At 55.2% G+C, this 18456-nt stretch overlaps 3 protein-coding genes across 3 annotated transcripts; 1 reads left to right on the top strand and 2 right to left on the bottom strand.

Moving 5' to 3' along the window:
- Positions 1–371: 371 nt before the first annotated feature.
- On the top strand, positions 372–8825 carry MONBRDRAFT_28875 (uncharacterized protein; the record flags this gene model as incomplete). The annotated part of the gene is made up of 18 exons (XM_001749328.1): positions 372–2472; positions 2524–2840; positions 3181–3233; positions 3344–3528; positions 3652–3942; positions 4037–4123; positions 4671–4801; positions 4824–5046; positions 5137–5323; positions 5410–5501; positions 5595–5669; positions 6112–6199; positions 6289–6397; positions 6534–6762; positions 6954–7083; positions 7192–7321; positions 7619–8572; positions 8670–8825. The coding sequence occupies 18 exons, from the start codon at positions 372–374 to the stop codon at positions 8823–8825; spliced, it is 5538 nt and encodes a 1845-aa protein (XP_001749380.1).
- An 870-nt stretch (positions 8826–9695) lies between these two features.
- On the bottom strand, positions 9696–13548 carry MONBRDRAFT_28874 (uncharacterized protein; the record flags this gene model as incomplete). Its single annotated transcript, XM_001749257.1, has 16 exons — positions 9696–9741; positions 9775–9873; positions 9979–10067; positions 10187–10426; positions 10505–10565; positions 10738–10853; positions 10939–11103; positions 11222–11392; positions 11485–11722; positions 11834–11909; positions 11988–12053; positions 12156–12224; positions 12313–12499; positions 12522–12551; positions 12641–12752; positions 13442–13548. 16 exons carry the CDS (start codon positions 13546–13548, stop codon positions 9696–9698), a joined length of 1872 nt encoding a protein of 623 aa, XP_001749309.1.
- A 725-nt stretch (positions 13549–14273) lies between these two features.
- Positions 14274–18441, bottom strand: MONBRDRAFT_34071 (uncharacterized protein; the record flags this gene model as incomplete). The annotated part of the gene is made up of 18 exons (XM_001749256.1): positions 14274–14458; positions 14591–14668; positions 14765–14862; positions 14973–15096; positions 15175–15236; positions 15374–15423; positions 15610–15727; positions 15899–16088; positions 16166–16296; positions 16386–16458; positions 16571–16666; positions 16754–16888; positions 16966–17016; positions 17155–17307; positions 17357–17536; positions 17668–17911; positions 18024–18189; positions 18354–18441. 18 exons carry the CDS (start codon positions 18439–18441, stop codon positions 14369–14371), a joined length of 2127 nt encoding a protein of 708 aa, XP_001749308.1. The 3' UTR covers positions 14274–14368.
- Positions 18442–18456: the final 15 nt, after the last annotated feature.

Genomic DNA, 18456 nt, shown 5'->3' with positions numbered 1-18456 from the left:
TGGACTCGGTGATAGGTGGCGTAGCTTTTAGACAGAGCAGGCAGAGCGGGCAGGAGCTTGAGCGGTCTTTTTGTTTCGAGTCCCAAACAAGTGTATGTCAAGCTAATCGCCCAATGTCGGCCGTGTCTCGAACCATGAGGCTGGTGGGAGCGCGGTGTCATTCAGACCAGCGCTCGCGGGCGGTCTGGCTGGGATGGCTTTTGATCACCTGGGTAGTGGCGACGTCTACTGCGACTAGCACAGCCGGCACAGCCGGCACGACCAACACGGTCAGCACGATCAGCACGACCAGCACGACCAGCACGACCAGCACGACCAGCACGACCAACACGACCAGCACGGCAAGTACGACCGAACCGCCTTCAGATTTCATGCTCCTCTCCAACACAGCCCTTGTGGCTCGACATGCTCCATGGTCGTTGGCTCCAAGTGGGCAGACAACTCCCACAACTGTGCAGGTCTTGGCCAACGAGTGTGGGCCCCATGGCATTGGGTTGGCCAACCAGCTCGGCACGGTAGTCTTGGATCAGCTCGATGTTGTGGCTGACCACCCATGTCCCCCAACGAGCGTTGCCCTAACCTCTCTGCAACCCAATCTCTCAGCATTGGATGTGGAGTGGCGTCTACTTGTCGAACTTCAGAATGCCAATCTGAGCTGCTCTTCATTTGCAGCACTCAGTGGCACCATCTTCTTTGAGAATCGTTCGTGGTCGTTGAAAACAGACTCTTTTGGACGCGCCATTTTGGCCCTACCTCTCAACAACACCGCCGTTGACCTTCTGCCGGCAACCCATCATGCTGTTGTGCGGATCCCAGGAGCGGGCACCGCCAACTTGACACAGGTCATGCAGCCCCCTCGCAGCACCTCCGGGCAAATCACACGCCCAAGCGCGAGTCTAGTCGAAGTGACATACCCATCCGGGCCCATCACCCCCAATACCACATTTCGTCTGCAGCTGCATCTTCTCCATACCGAGAGCCTGTATACCGCGCGCCTGCGTCTCAACACCAGTCTGCCCATACGCGTGCGCAGCAGCACCTTAACGCCAGGTTTGCAGCACCGTGTTGTGCAGACCGATCGTGTCCTTGGACTTTTCCTGGCACGGGCGGGCAACACCACCGACCCAGAAGTGGCGATCAATCGCACCACGGCCCTTCTTAATCTTGATATCGAGCTCAAGCTGCCCCTGAATAGCACCATTGGTTCTCTCGCGATGATTTTACACATACTTGAGTATACCACCCGCACCGGCCTTCCCGTGCGTCCGTCTCCCGCCAACAGCCCAGCCAGTGCCATAGACCTGCCTGCGCCCATTCCCTTTGTGTTGACCGTTTCAACAAACCCAGTTGTGGCCCTCCGCGGTGCCACTGATCGCCCTATCATTCTTCAAACGGCCCTGTTCGACGGCAAGACCATTACCGGGCGCTTTCCCGTTCACGAGATTTTGCGCAACGGCCAGATCCTGAACCGCACTTCCGGCTATCGCTGCATCGTTGACGATCCACTTCGACTGGCCCTGCAATCCGACTGCCAATACTCCCTCGATCTAAATCACCAAACACCAGGCCCCGTCACCGTCACAGTTCTCAATACGCGCGCCCCTGGCGCCCATGCTTTCAAAGTCTTTATTGTCGTTCCCACAGCTTTGGAAATTGCCACGCCTCAGGGGTGGGCAGGTCAATACGCCAGCCTCCTCAACCCAAGCCTAGCCCCTCCCATCCCTCTGACCATCTGGGCCAACTTTAGCGGGCTCCAGGGCGGCACCGCACCGCTGTGGCTTGATGTCCGCCCGCTTTTGCATGATCGAGTGGCCATCACCACTGGCCCGAGCCAACTCACTTGGACGGCGGCAGGTGGATTGTACCTAAGTCCTCAGGCCGCAGGCATCATAGAAGTAGAGGTCGCCCCAGCCTGGGCTGCGCTGCACACCAGTCTATCGCTGACAGTTCAAGCTTATTTTGAAGCCTACAGACTGCTGGCTCAAACTGCCATGGTTAGCAGTGGTAGGTTGGCGTCCTCCACGCCGGGCCAAGTTAGCTATGCTGGCAATCCAACCGAACATTCCACAGCAGCCTCAAAGCTACTGCTACCATATCTCGAGCTCGATGGCGGATTGGTGGGGCCACTCCTGGTGGATCAAGTTCAGATCGAGGGCACTGCTTGGCTTCTGGCAAAGCAAGCTATATACCCAAATGCCACTCCTGCCGCCAGCACGGCGCGCGTACACCTATTCAATGACCCAACCGGGCCCAGCACCACCCTCGTCGACGAGGCACTGCCTTCCGCCACCCTGCTTTCGGTTCGCCTTGAGCGCACCAAAGTCACGCTTCTGAACAATCTGACCGTGAGCCAGCTTGCCACAGGTCTACCCCCTTATCGTGTCACTCTACCATCTCTGAGACTCGAATGGTCGGGAAACCTTTCAGAAAGCATCGAGTGGTTTGATACTCGTTTACACGTCACCACGTCTTGTACGGATGTAGCACGTGTCAACCTGACCGCTGCATGGTTGAGCGCGATAGCTCCTGGAGATTGCCACTTGACAGTTGCTTATCTCAACCGCACTGCACAGCTGAGCGTCTTTGTGGTTTCCGTGCTAGATTTGGAGATTGTCACCGTTGCGGGGTATAGTTCTGCTCGGAGTTTGTCAGAGGCGCTGGAGGCCGAGCATGCCTCCACACAAATGCGGCGCATCGCGCGTGCCAACACCTATCAACAACTGGTGGCCTTTTATGTTATACGTCTCAGCAACGACAAACTGGTACACGTTCAGAACGGCGTGAGCTGGAGCGTGGCCACCGCTGCCCCCATCTTTGTTGAAACTTCGCCGGTGTCAGAGGTAAACATATTGTCTTTGTTTCAGGCACTTGCGTGCGCGCCTTGATTTTTTTTTTTTTTGGTGGGGGGGGTGCGCTACCGCCAGGCAACACATGCTGGCTTTGATTCATAACTTGCATCGCAATCTCAACGGACTCTGATCGTAGGGCACGGCTGTTTTGATGGTGCGCCGTGGCACCACAGCAGGGCAGGCGACGCTTCACGCCTTGCACCCCTTTCTGGGACGCTTGTCTACAAACATCGACGTAGGCTACTTTGGATGGGGTGTTCTCTGCTGCGTGAAATGTTCAGACGATTCTGAGTGAATTTTGCCATACCCTTTTCAATACTGGCATCTTCAGGTCATCAACTCGGGCGTGCGCATCACGGAGATTTTGGTCGCCGAAACAGAGCCGTACGTTCTTTGCCTATGATTGTTCTCATCCAACGCTTTGAAATTTGCTGATACAAGAGTTTAATTTCCATGCCCTGCACCTTCTCTTCCCCTGTGTCCATGTCTTTCAGTCTGAAAATACGGATGGAGACGGGTCAGGCCTATCAGCTACGGGTGGGCCTGGCTTTTAGTGATGGATCCAAGATCCAGGCCAGTGATCTCTTTCCAAACAACACGTCGGGGCCAATTTTCAATGATATAATTCGCTTTGAGCTTATTGTCGCGCCCGCGGAGGTGACTGTTAACTCTGAGACGGGTACGCACCGCAGAAGGACACGATAAACGAATGATTGCAGCCAAACTGACAACATCTGTGCATGCGAGTTGCAAATATGGCTCACCTTTAGTCGTGGTGGACCTGCCTCTTCTCAAATCACAGGTGCCCTGTATGCCACGTCCAATACCTTGCCATCCGACCCCGTGCGCATTCGAGTGATTGCTTTGGGCGAGGATGGGGTTCAACACGATTTGCTAGCTCATATCAACCTTGTTGCGTCCGTGGGCGACGCTGACTTGGGCTCACAAAGTAACGCAGCCCCGCTGGTGACATTTGCCGAGAGCGAGCCCGTGAGCATCCCGCTCCACGTGACAAGTCACTCCGGGTTCGGTATCTACAGCTTCACTTTGGATTGGGATGCAGCCTACCTTCGTTTAGCGTCCTTTACCTGGGGTTTGTCATTCCAACGTGAAAACTAGCAGTTACATTGAAGCAGATTGTGCACAGGTCTTCCCAACTCAAGCGCGCCTCCTGTTTGCATGTGTAGATTCAAGCATGCCTTGCTTTTCAGTTCTTCAAAAGATGCAGGCTGCTGCTGATAGTTTATCGGTGTTTTTGGGCTGCCGCTTTCATGGTGCGTGCTGCGGAGACAGTCCCCCTCTTGCGTACCATCTGTTCACAGCAAGTCGAAGAGGAGTGACACTTTTGTTCTGGCCCCATGCACCTGAATGACACGCCTCACTCCTTCATTCTAGGTCCTGGTGTTCAAAGGATTGGCTTGGTGACATTGTGGCCTCACGCACAGGGCCTTTCAGAGCTTCAGATTCGTCGGACAGATAATGCAACCAGTCAGCTGTACCCCATTGTCGTGCTTGCGCGCCACCGACGAGCCCTGGACCCTCTTCCAAAGCGAGGGCGGGGGCTCGTGGCTGGCCCAACGCGGGTATCGGCACAGACTTCACGAGCCAGCCGAAGCTGTGGTACAGGCCTTGTGCCTGCAGGAGATGTGGATGGTGATTGCACTTTTTCTGCAGCTGATGTGCACTTGATGATGCAACGTGTGATCAACGCCACGCTGGGCGAGTCGGTTCCGGGGAACACGCCTCAAGGGCTCTCCTTTGGGTTTCATGGTGTTGTACGCTTCACCGACTGGCTCCTTGGTTTTGAACTGAGGCTTGCAGCGTTGACCGTGCAATCCAGTGTCCTGCCTTGCGCGTTCCGCCCGACGGCCTACTTTGAGCAATTCACACAGGTAGCGTCAGTTCAACGAGTTCTGCCATTCTCCCCTCAGGCGACACCACTTCACTTGATGGTGCGTCGCTCAATACCCTTAGGGAACCTGGCGCAGCGCCTCTCCAAGCGGCCAGGTCTTGCTGGACATGGAAGTCTTGGCTGTGGACGGCAATTGGTCGGCGCGACCGGCAAATCCGCCCATCTCCGGTACACACAAAGCACACGGCTTTGCTGGTCGGCTTCTATCGACCGTCGAGGTAGCCGAGGGCGCCTTTGTTGCCACTGCCTTTGTCAACATGACGCGGGCCGTTTTGGGCTTGTCAGGTATGTGCACATGAGAGAATGGGGATGGTTTAGGTCCAGCCGAAGCGTTAAACTCATGATGCCACGCCTGCCACTCCATGCGCTTGCTAGTGGTGGTGCTGCCCGACTCAAATGCAAGCACTGGGGCATATTATTTCTTGGGACGGGTGAAGGATCCAGTAGAGCAACGCGTGACACCACTCACCGCGCCCATCATCATGGGATCAGGAGCACAAGAATTGTTCGATTTTGGCCCCTACGTGGCTTGGGATACCCTCAACACCTCCAACCTTGGATGGTTCTGCGACGCAGAATACGCTTTCCACACGACAAGTGTCGCAAGCAGCACCTCCAGCCCCAGCTCACGCACGACCTCGGTTGCAGCTACCACAGTTTTCACACCCTCATCAACAGCGTCCGAGCTGTCAACCTCTGCCCCCACCGGCTGGATTGGGTTTCGCCTGTTGCTTCCAAATGTGCGGAGACAAGATCGCATGGGACAGCAAGGGGGCAGGGACGGAAAATATTTCACCTCTGACAGGTGCCTTTCCTTTTGCTGCGCTGTATAGATGAACCGTTACACCATGGACAGAGCAAGCGTGCGGCAGGCCGTAGCGTTGTCTCTCGGATTAACTGCGACCTGGGTGGGTGTGCCGCTATGGCGGCTTATTGGCTTACAAGTGACATTGCTGTTCTTATCTTATCTTAAATAGCGTAGTACCTTTGTTGATGTGCGCGCAAACGAGAGCACCTTGGGCCTCATGTGGTGTCTTTACATTTAGGTCTATTTGCTGGTCACCAACAACGTCGACTCGGGTAGCGGGAGTACATTCGTACTAGCTGATCTGGCAATCCCTTGCTTTACGACTGCCGATGCCTGTATTCTTGCTGTCAGCAGTCCCTCGTTTCTTGACAGCCTCACGCTCAGGCTGAGCTTGAGTCAAGCCATTTCAGTGCGTGTCGATCCCCCCCACAAACACCGTTTTATGACAGTGGAAGACCATGCGTTCGAGCTTCGGCGCTTGCTAACGCTTCTCCAATTTTAGCTGGTGCGCCCACTTCCACATGTCATCGATGATGCTGCAGTCATTCAAGAGGAACCCGTACCCATTTCCACAACAACGCAGGCCGCGGGCACCGGTCAACTTGGTGCTTCATCCAGTGACAGCGGCAGGTTCGATTTCGTTGTGTTTTAGCAAGCTCATTGGTGTTTAGATGCGACAACTGACTGGGTCTGCCCATCAACTTTTGCAAACTTGATAGCCCTCCAGGTTGGGTTCTGGGTCTGATCGGAGCAGTGGCTGGCTTGGTGATTTTGGTCATTGCTTCGGTTTGCTTGCTGCGCCAACGCTCGCGTCGCGCAAGAGACCAGGTCGGGCACTGCTAGTCCTTGTTTGCGTTGCTTAGGACTCAAGCTCGTGTGGGAGTGTCCTTTTATTTTTGTTTGCGACCATGAAGATGATGCCTTCACACTGTGACATGGGTTGCGGGATTGTATGCCATGTTAGACCGACAAATTTGAAGCAGAAGCCGTGGAGTTACAAGGGATCGACGGCGTCGGACTGGTCGGAAGTGTGAGTGCGACCACTGCCCTCACTAGCGATTCGAGCCGTGCATCCCCCATCTCGGTGCAAGAGGAAGTTGAGAAAGACGAGAAGGAGCTGGTTGTGTTGGAGAAAGCCTCTGATTTGTCCGAAGTAGATGGAGCCATTCCATCAACGGTCAAACCACATCTTGGTATGTGTCTTGCTTCACAACCCGTGCCAGGGGCGCATAGAAAGCAACGCACTTGTGTGACGCAGCCGCAGCCACAGTCGCAGCCGCAGACGATTCGATGCCAAGACCCCGGCTCGTGGGGCTCGACTCTTTTATTTTTTCATGGGTTTATTTTGTGTTGACGACAATGCACGATGCGGCCGTCATTTTAGAAGCATCGAGCGAGGTGGTAGCTCAGGATAAGCCTGAAATGCTGCATGACCCGCTCCACTTGAGCTTGCCGCTCGCGCTACCGTCTATGGTGGACGAAAGTCTACTCTCAAGTGACCACGAGAGGTTTTCGTGCGTCTCGATTGCTGAAGGGAGGACCGGGCCATCGTGGGAATGCCTTCAGCGCTTGACTCCTTGACTCGCCCATGTGGAAACTCATGTGTGGCAACGGCGGATTAGGCTGGAGGCTGATTTGGCGCAAGCCAAGACAGAAATGCTAGCGCGCCTGAATCGAAGCTTGGCCAGCCAGGCGCTGCTCGGGGCTTTTGAGGAGAGCGTTGGTGATGACCCCACTTGCCCAGACAGTCAGGTAGGCAAACGACAACGATTAGCCGCGCACAACCGTGAGGGTCACGATCTCATTTCCAAATGTTACCACGTCTTCTTTTTTTTTAAAAAAAAAACCCAAACCAGGCGACGTTTGCCAAGGTGCGAAGATCGTGTCAAGCGGTCCTGCAGCACGTCATTAGAGAGCAAAAAGTCGCTCCACTACACGCGGCGGCCATCGCTGCCAGCCGTCAACATGGCGTCGCTCAGGTGCGCAAAGCCCACGGCAATCAATACTAACTTGATTCACCCGCCTCACAGAGTGGTCGGTATTGGATAGGTACCTGAGCCCCTGTCGCCGGAAGAGGTCGACAGTCTATTTGCCGAGTATGCTGCGCATAACGGCCTCTACAGCGCTACGTATGCTGATTTGGAGGCCCGCGGCTATCTCCGCAGCGCCGTCGAAGGCTATTTGCAGCGGCACTTTGCACGTGCACCGGACAAAGACCGGCTGTCCATGACACCATCTCCCCACATGTACGAGACACCCGTGCCTGGCGGCGTGCCTGAGCCTGCGCTGTATGACAATATCTCGGCCTCGGCACGGAACAACAACCCAGTGCGGCCACTGCACCGCGCTGAGCTTCCGAACAGCCTGACTAGCAAGCACACCGATCCACCAGCCCCTCGGGCGCAGCCAGCGGCACGCCAGCACTCCGCTTACAGCGAAGTGCCACACGTCGCGAGGGGCTTGCGTCCCGGAGAGCCTGTACATGAATATGAAGCGGTAAACTCGAACACCGATCCAGCCCTATACGACCTAGCCCTCCCAGCCAACGGCCCATCCTCCAGCTCGCCCCTGTATGATCTCGCGATGCCGGGACAAGCTACTATTGACGATAATCATCAACCCCAGCCTGTTGATCACCACCACGGTGGCGAACGCGAGGCGACCTTGTACGATACGGCGGCTGGTAGCGGCCTGGAATCCAAATGGGCCAACCCTTCTGATTCGGCGCCAGCCATATATGACCTGGCCACGCCAAATCTGACCGTGCAACCACAGCCCTTCGATCAGACACACGGCCATGTTTCGGGCGGATCGGCGGCGCCACGGTTGCCGCAGTCAGGTGTCGAGTCAAGTCAGGCCACCTTCATGGCACTGTCCCATGTTGATACCGCTTCGGAGGAGCCCACGGCCGTGGAGCCGCCTAAGCGAAAACTTTTTGATATTGATCGTTTGGTGGCACAGGTCAACGCAGGTGGATACCGGCGAGAGGAGGCCGCGGAGCGGGTAAGTTGTTTTTCTGGGGGGCGGCGCAGCTCTTTGAAACAACCGCACCGGTCTACGGTCCCTTGTCACTCTTCCTCACGCTGTTGGGCTGCAACAGGTACGGGTGCCTTCGGCAGCGCAACGAGAGGAGGATCTTTTGGCCGAGTTACTTGTGCCATCCGTACGACGCCGCTTTCGCGAGCAGATGGAGTTGACAGCTGCTCCCAGCATCCCTGACTCAAATCCAGAGTACGAGGAGTCAGAAATGCTCTAGTGTGCTTGGCAGTGAATCCCGTCCCATCCACGGGCCTGGGTTGATGATGGCATGTCCACGTCAACTGACGCCAATTGATCCTTGCATATTTGTCATGTCAATGGGGGGTGTCGGTGTTGGTGTTGGTGTTGATTTGCTTGTACATGCACAAGCAGGGAGTAAGCACAATCATGCCTGCTCGCACAAGCACAAATACATACACCACCAAATAACAAAATAAACTCATTTGTGTCGTTCTACTGGCCTGGCGCGCAATCTGCTTCGCTCCGTGCCCAGTAGTGCCATCGAAATTGCCCACAAGAAGGGCATCGTGTGATCAGGCAGGCGGTATGCTCACAGAGCTTGGTTTTGGTACCGCCAACACTTAAACTTGATCCACAAAGCTAACAATGATATAACGAGTGCCCTTGGTCACGTAGAGGCCTTCGTGTTGATGCGTCAAGCTAGAACAACAAATGCGATGTAGGACATGACAGCGAGCAGTGAGGCAAAGGTGCGTCGCAAGCGCTCTAATGCGTTCCAACAAGGGCACGTACCGGCCCGGGTGGATGAGAGCGTGACCCATCTGGTTGTTTAGCACGGTGCAGTTCTGGCGGGTGAAGCTGGTGCCTCCCCCTTCAAAGTCCACGCCAATGCGATTCAAAGCTACGTTGAGTGAGAAGGTTGAGGCATCATGATGCTTGCGTAGGAAGGGTTGGCCCTCGGGCTGGTACTTGACCACAAAATCAAGGGTCGTGCGGCCATCCAGTGTGTAGCCAGTCCATTGGGTTTCGGCCACCGGGGCCACAAAGTGACGCAAAATGTACGTCCTATGTCAGGGTTCAAGATTCAAGCCAACCAATTTTAAAAAAAAAAAAAAAAAAAAAAAAATCAAACCATCTCGAGAGCTCGCACTCCAAAAAGCACCGACAAAGACCTGCAGCAAGCAAGCAAAGCGGCAACAACCCACCAAGCAGACTGAAAGTCCATCTGGTTGAAGTGGATGTCGCGCGTCGGAACGGGCTCGTAGCCGCCCTTGAGACGCTTATCCTTGTTATCGCCACCCGACCTACGCAAAAGCGAGATACCAAGCGCCACCCAGTTGTGCAGTCAGCCTCGACCAGAGGGGGACGCGAGCAAGAAAGCGAGACGGGACAGACAAAGATTGGCCTACCACAAGTTCATGGTCTCGGCCCACTGAATCATTTCACCGCAAAATTGTTCAGAAAAGAGCGGAAAGTTGTAGATATCCCAGCAACGACCCTATATATCGACAGGAACAAACACGTGCAAGCGTGAGGGATGGGGATCCCATGCAGCTGAGGCTTCTCGCCTGGTCGCGTAGGGCAAAGCCTCCGCCCCTCTAAGCCATGTCGACTGACCTGTACAAAGTCCAGCTTTTTATATGGCTGGTAGTCGGGGTGGATGTAAATATCAGCCCACGGCTCGGGATTGGCCTCAACAAGAAACATGTCTGGGTGGGTCTTGCGGCTATCAAAGTTGGTTGGATCGATGAGGGTACCAAAAGACTCTTGATTATCGACCTTGACCTCAAACTTGGCGGCATGGAGCCACTCAGTCAACTTGAGATCCCAGTCCACGGGCAGGTAGTTTTCGTGCTCCTATGACCAGGGCGGCAACATGCATGATTATGAGGTCCCGAACTGTCTCCTTCACGGCGCGTCATTCGTGATGCCTACCGGACTGGTCGAGAGCTGCTGCTGCAAGGCCAACGCTGCTGTTGGCTTGAGCAGCAAGGCGCTGCAAGAAAAGACAAAGACAGGGTTGTGAACAACCATGAGGCACAGGACAAGTTTGAAGACAATCTGCAGCACCTGAAGTTTGGATTTAAAAATTCAGAGCGCACGCATGCCTGTGTGCGCGTGTGCGTGTGTCGAATCAAGGCACTTACGCAAAAGCAAAAGGAACAGACCAAACACCCTGCACTTCGCGCGTGGCAATGTCGCGATAATCCCAGGAGCGCTTATAGCGTACGCCTTGAACGTCGCCGGGGACCTGACAGGCCTGACAGGCTTTGGCGCAGTTGTTCTAAGGGGTAGCAGACCCGGCTCACAAGCATGAGACCTGACTTGGTTGGGCTTGCGCACAAACGCAGCGCAATGAGCTGACGCACCGACATCCAAACTTCGTTAGTTTCGCATTCGCCGGCCAACTGCCAGGCCGGGCAAGTGGCATGAAAATCGTGGCAGTGCGACCGGGCGTCTCCGTCAATAGCACCCCAAAAGTTGCTGTACAGCTTCTGGTGGCGGGGCAAAACAGGCGCAAGGACCGATTGGTTCTAAAAGCGAGGCACACCACGGTCAAGCCTAATCAGGTGCGGGTATCCTGGAAGATTTCAGTTCAACAAGGGCTGAATTCCAGCACATCAAGCCCAGCAGGTGTGGGGAGCGCAGTACCTCATTGAGAAGATGAGCGGTCGTATTTGGGTTGGTCAGGTATGTCAGCGAGCTGATAAGGAAGGTGGATGCGCCTTGAAAGCCCGACACAGCGGCAGCGCCTTGGAAAAGAGCCTCTCGCAAAGCTCGGCCCTTGAGACCGGCAACGATCTGGATCGAAGCAAACGAGTCCTGGCAAGCGCGGCGGGCAATCGGTCAACATGATTGAGGGCCTCGCAGTTCTGGGGTCAGAGCGCACGAGGCTTGGACACGAGTGAGCAAACCTTGAATTCTTCTGTAAAGTTTTGAACCAACGACGTGTAGGTCACACTCATGTCACCCTCCTCAATGCCAACAATGAGGGCCATTTGTTGGGGGGAGAGGGACTGCTGGGCCAAGCGCTCGAGCACGGCCCGCAGGAAGGGCGAGCGCAGTTCGACGACCAGAGCCATAACAACTTTGTGCTCGGGGTGTTGTGTCGCGTCGTTGACGCAATGCAAGCATCCGAGATCCTGGTGCCATCTATGCCCAGAGAGGCAACAGCCAATTGGTGAGGATGTCAGAAGGAAAAGGCAACGCCTTGGAGCAGAGATAAAATGTCGAGCCACGGCTGTGCAAGGACCGATAACAGACTTCATGGGCACGTAGTTTGAGATGGCGTCGAGCAGTTTGCCATTGCCGCCCGCAGTGACGAGCCACGGCAATTGGCCTGTACACCAACGGCACCGGTCAGCGGAAGCCCAGCGGCAAACAGAAGCAACAACAACAACTTAAAGATGTGACGTACGGGTGACGGTGTTGATGAGGCGCGTGTCGTTCGTGCCCCTGTGATGAAAGTCAAAGCGCAAGTAGCCTGGCAAGCGCACAAGGCAAACGCGGCGAAATGATGAGCAAGACGTCAGCCATCAGGTGAGGATTTGAACAACACAGGGGCTTCTGCTTGCAAGTGACGCACGAGTGTCAAAGCTATCACCGAGGCCTCGTAGATGCTGCACAAAAGCAGAGCTAGCATCCACGTCCAAACCTGGTGTTTTGCCGCATCAGATTGGATCAGGTGAGTTCAGGCACGCGGCCTTGGCAGGCGAGACAGAGAGTGTGTCAAAGAAACAAACCGAGCTGTGCACGACTGGCGTCATCGAGGTAAAGCGAGATGATTTGTTTGGAGGCGGCCACGCGAAAAGCGGACGTGGGCTGGTTGGGGGCAATACGATCGAGGAGCGCCTGCATGTCGGCGCTGTATGCCACAAGAGCCGAAGCATCACCATAGCGAGCTGAGCCACGCGCAACATCCGGCCAGTCCTAGACCAAGCAAAGGACGTACATCAGTAAGCCGCCACGAGGTGGCACCTGCCTAGCAGATTCAAAACAAGCAAGCACAATACAGACGAGGGGAAGGAGAGGGGGGAAGGAGAGGGGGGAAGGCTTCATGGACGTTCGTACAAAAGCGCAGGCCGAGCGGCACAAGTGGGTCGCAGCCATGAGGATGCGAGCGGGCTGTTGCTGAAAGTTGCGCTGAAGCTCAACCATTTCACCCAGCAAAAGGGCCTCGGAGCTATCGAGGGCATTCATGGCATGAACAATTGGACATTTAGATTTCGGCGATGGAGCATCTCGACAATGTGTGCAGCCGCCACAAAGAGCACGGGGCATGTCATTCCTTGCACTCACGGGTCTTCGACGTAGACTACAATGGTGTCATTAGTTGCCCACTCGAGCTGGCGGAGATGCTCTTGGACAGCAGGGGTGGCCAAATCTCCGGCGGGCAAGAGCACAACACTTTGCTGCAGGCCTTGAACTTGCACCGAATCCAGAAAGCGGGCCATGTGATCATTGCCAGCAGGGACGGCGTGTGTGATAACCTGGATTTTGTAGTCGACAAAGCGGGTCACGGGTGTTGCAGCGGTTCCGGCGGCCTCTGGTCCGGTAGGAGCTGTTAGGTGGGAGCAGTGGATCCGCAGTGAGTGTGCCAGGCGTGCAACCAGTCAAACTGGCTGGCGACAGGCGTGGTTGCACCTTCAGGGATCCATTCGCGTTGGCGGAGGGCAGTGGGCATCGCGGGCCATTGTACGCCAAGAGTCCCAGCAGAGATCGTGACATCATGGCAGACGCTCGAGCTATCAAGGCATCCGGACCCATGCAGGCGTTCCGTACGAAGTAAAAAGTGAGCGAGTATGTCTGAAGCGCAACAAGTGAGCCATCGAGGGGGGAGAGTTGGGGCGAAGAGGAGGGTCTGCAACGTACTCGGCAGCGCAGTGCTGTGGGATGCCCTGCTCTTGAGAAAGCGTGAGGTTCAAGCAAGCGCCAAGCGCCACCAAGGTGGCCAAGAGCATGGCGCGGGTGCTTGCCATCTTGGCGAGAGGTGTGAGAGGCATCATTCAAAGGGCAGTCCCCAATAAAATGCACTTGCCGCGCTTGTGCAGCGCCAAAGTGGCAGTGCAAACCTTGCCACTTCAGCGTGTTGACGGTTGGATGTTGATACCCCGCAAAGCGGTCAGCGCCCACCAGTCGAGTCACATCGTTGACGAGGCAACAATCGCGGACAATTCCCCTGGCCACTCATGCATGCATGTATGCTTATATGAAGTACGATATCGACACACTATGGTTTACAAAGTGTGCCTCATGCTTCGCTTTGGAACAAGTTGCAATGTGGCACTGCAAACGGTTGTGACCCTTCCAAGCTCCTGGAAGGCGCGCCAAATGGCCGCGGAGATGGCGGTTGCATGCGATGCGAGCACGCACGGAATGCGCGAGAGCATGATCCAGAAGGATCAACCGGCTGGATGATGATGGGATTGCAAAAAGCGTGCGACAGGTGGCATGAACTGCTCTCGGGATGGCTGCCGTGCAGCAGGACTGGGCTGTGGTGTGTGAATCGTATGGGTGGCCAGCGGAGGGTGTTGGTGCCCGGGTGCCTGCTGACTCGAGGCACACCAACTTGACAGCTGCCTTTGATTGAGCGGAAATGGTTTCCAGTTCACATCTCGTCCCTCGCTCATTTCGTTGAAAGCTGGTGTGCTATCTGAAGGGTGAGGGAAGAAAGGAAAAAAAAAAAAAAAAAAAAAAAAAAGGACACCACACAAAATTAAATTTTACCAATTCATCAAGATCTGGTTCCTGAGCCACCGTCCAGACTAGTCAAACAGCCGCTTCAGCAACAGGCTCGACTTAAAAAGTGGTCTTGTGCTTCTTGACCTCTACCATGAGCTGGTGGCGATCCACCAGATTCTTCCACGAGCTGGCCTGAGCAAAGGGCGCCTAGTCGTCCACGCAAAATGATGAAGAGAAGAAGAGCATTAGTTTGGTCCACATTATACTTGGTAGTCTGAAATGCACAGGGGTCCCTGGGCCCTTGGGTTGGAGTGGGTGGGGACGCAAAAGCACACATACCTTTTTCAGAATGGCCGTGAATTTCTCATAGTAGACGACGAGCTGTGTGAGGGCCTCCTGCAGGATGGCAGTACCGTTCTGCGCGCGCATGCCCGCCCGCCACATGTCGGTCAGGCCACACGTAGGGATTAAATCGTGCCAGCAAGCCTGAGAAGCACATGTCGCACCACCCACCTCAAAGTTGGTGAAAGAGCGCATCACTCCGCCATTGATAGTGTTGATGTGGTCCCGCCAGTTGCTCGCAAAGGAATCAATGAGGCCCTGAATCTTGCCTGTCGTTGCGTTCCACCAGGCGTGGTGTAAGGGTGCGAAACGGAATGAAGGCACAAGAAAGATCGAAAGGCGAGTTTGCCTGCCCCGCTGTCGGTACGCCTTGACGCACCCGTGTTTTGCGCCAAGGCTTCGGCTCGCCCCGTTGCCAAAGAGGCCTCAGCCTGCTTTACGAAGCCAATGAGGCCACCGAACCCGGGGCTCAACTCTACCAGCGCATACTCTTGTATCCGTGCCTACGAACAGGCCCGCAGCAGGCATTTGAGTCGCCAATCACATGGCACTCAGTCCTCAAGTACGCCGCACTCCCTTACCTGCAGGGCAGCCTGGGTGTCTGCCGCTTCCTGCGACGCCTGTGTGGTCACCCCAGAGTAGACTGTATATACCGGTCACCGGACCGCATGGGAAGGGATGGGGGGTGAGAGAAAAAAAAATGTCGTTTGGCGACAGGATTGAACGAGTGAAAGAACAACAAGAATCTGCAGGACTACGGACACCCCAGCGAACACCAACCTGAGAGCATCATGTCGTAGTTGTTGATGAGGAAAACGAGCTGGTCCTTCCTGTCAAACAGCACACACAAAGAGAGGCCGCGAATAAAAGAGAGAGCAGACCAATTTAATAAAACAGAATTTATCAAGGAAAAAAAAAAAAAATGAGGCCCTTGCACGACCAATCATGCCAGGCCGAGGCAAAAGCACAAGACCAAGGCTCGTCATCGCCAGTTCATGCCAGGTGGTTCGGCTAACCGATCGGTAAACTCTGCGGCAATGCGCAAGATCAAGTTCATCACTTCATGCTGCAGCTGTTTCAAACACTTGTCCAGAACAGGGAATTCGTGACCCTGCTTGAGTTGGATCATGGCACCTGGGGTACCGAGTTGGGGTGAGCCGTGGTCAGCAACATTGGCGTCACACAGGAGGGTCAAGGAAAATGAAAAGGAAAGTGACCTTGACGGAAAGCGCAGGAGCCCCAAAGGCCGCGCTGGTGCAGGCGCCCCATGCCACGAGTTCTGCGGCAGAGGTATACCACACATACCGCTGAATTCGGCGTAGCGCCGCACAATGTAGTGTGGGCGCGTGTCAATGTCCCGAAGCCGGCTGGGGTCCACGGTAAGAACGCTCTCCAAGTGCGCTTTGATGATGCGCTCAAAATTTGTCCATAGAAGCTTTTCCGTTGTGTCAAAATAAGACTTGAGCGCTTTCACTCCCTTGTCAGAGACATAATGCTGGCGAGACATGCAGTGCGTGAGATGAACCGAGTGGGTGGTGCCAACGAGGGGGCTCAAAGTCAGGGAAAATTTACCCGATAATGTGTGTTGATGCGCGCGCAGAGTGCAATGCCAATGGCATCAAAACTTGCAGCCAGGTGTGTTTCCAGATGCTTGAGAATGAATCCCATGGCCTTGCCCATAACTTCTTTGAAAAACTCGTAGCCTGCCAAGGAGGCGGAATCGGTGGGCAGGCGTCAGTGCACGCAGATGGCGACAGCTGGTGAGCACCTTGCAAAGACCCAGATAGCAGACCTTTGGCTTCTTTGACGCTGAAAAACTCGGTGCAGAAGAGGAATTCGCGCGCCCCAATGTCGGCCATGGCCAACTTAAATAAGACACGGAGGGGAGGTGATGTACGCAGAAACGGTAAGAGAGTTTGGCCATAAACCCATGCAACCGCCATGACAACGCATGGCGCGGATGTAGGATCAACGGACCTGGTAGGAGCGGAAAATGTCTTCATAGGCCAGAGGTTGCTGTTTGTCGGCCTGCACCTCGGTGTTTTGTGATAGTAGAATCGTGTCGTCCAAGCGCTGTGGCAAATGGCCCATAATTGAGATGCACATCTAGCAGAGAAAGCACATGCTGGGCCGTCACACGTGACTGGGCGGTAAAGATACCTCGAGAACTTTGGCACGGCTGCCCAGCGTGAACGTGGTTTGCTTTGCTTTGGTGCTTGGCTTGCTAGAAAAGAAGCCGCTGCGTTTTGTCCCCGCTTCGGCGCCCAGCAAGTCTTGACTGCTGTTGTCCGAGATCTACAGCCCAGAATTTTGTTGGCGACCATGAAAAGCACGCCACCGCCTCATGAGGCAATTCGAGACCAGCACCTCACCTGCATCTTGAGCAAGCGCTGTACGTCTGCCTTGACATACGAGGCATGAACCTAAGTGGGGTTTCACAAGATATCAGCAGTAGTTGTGCCAAGGACAGCCGGGAGGAGAGACGACTTTGCTGGCGTGCGAGGTGGGGCAAAGTGCTGCAGTGGTGGTGCATGAGAGGCCTGGATGAGCGAAGTTGGTACCTTGGACATGGTGTTGACGTATTCAGCACGAAGCTCATTGGCGGTGGGACGATGGTGTTTGAGCATAAACTCAAAGCAGGCCTTGTTCTTCAGCAGCGTTTCTTGCGGCATCTGTGTCGGTCCACCGTTGTCCCGCCAAAAGGTGAGAATGAGCTATTGCGTGCGTTCCACGATGTGAGGGTGGAAAGGCCCCCTCTCCCACCTGGGGGTCACGGCCCGGCTTGCGAGCGCGCATAATCGTGTTCATGAAAAGTTCACGAATCTTGGCCGCGGCTTGAAGAGACAGCTGCTCCAGATCGCCTTGAACGTCGCCTACGGCTGCCAAGTTGCCACCACGCTCCTCCACAAACACTAGCTTGCGATGCAATTCTTTCACGGCCTCCTAATCGAATAAAATTGTGTGCACAAGCAGCTGAGCGACAGGATGCTGACACGGGTACGCGTGCGCGCAGGGGTTTGCAATGCCCAGAAGCGGCGCCGTGCTCCAACAGGGTTTGATTTTGGCGGACCAACCTCAAAGTCTGGCCCCACGGTCGGGGACATGATGGAATCGATAATGTCCGAGGGTAGGGCGAGGCGGCCGATGAGCTCACTCAAGGGTTGCTGCACCTGACGACGGTTCTTGAGGCGAATGCTCATGTCCACAGATTGCCCCTGCAAGGACTGGATCTCGCCGCTGATGTCACCGAGGTTGGTCTGGAACTCGCACAGCATGTTTTCCATGGAAGACAGGATGTTGTCACAGGACTGCACCTGACTGTGGCGCGGCCACGCACGCCACCGCAAGATAAATATGGGTGGGATTGAGTCGGATGGCACGCTTTGGGAACAATCGAAGATATTTGCGTGACCGAATGGACAGGACATACTGGTACAACTCTGTCATGCGGAGCGCTTCGGAGAGGTAGTCCTGAATGGATTCACGAATGGTGGAGTCAAGGTCGCGCTCAACCTGACGGGCGTGCGCGCGAAGGTCAAGCCCTTGATCCAGCGCTTCTTGCACAATTTCATCCTGCAGGTGGTCTTCGATGTTGTCTGTGGGACCGCAGTCCGCGTGCATCAAAGCCGGTATTGAGATACAAAGTGGAAAGGTGCTCCGCGAGATTCGAAGACAATAACAGCGTATTCATAACAGGCATGCATGGGACAACTGCGAGGTGAGGCAAGAAGGGACATGACACTGCAGGGTGGTGACGCACCGTCAAAGTCAAAGTCATCGCCGGTAATGTCGAGCTGCGTCAAATCCAGCTGCAGCTCGTCGGACGCGTCGGCCTCCAATGCAGCCATGCCGCCGACCAACCC

Source organism: Monosiga brevicollis, genomic scaffold (assembly GCF_000002865.3).
Source record: "Monosiga brevicollis MX1 MONBRscaffold_29 genomic scaffold, whole genome shotgun sequence".
Lineage (NCBI taxonomy): Eukaryota > Choanoflagellata > Craspedida > Salpingoecidae > Monosiga > Monosiga brevicollis.
Note: the sequence above shows the minus strand (reverse complement) of the source record. Positions and strands in the feature narration are given on the sequence as shown.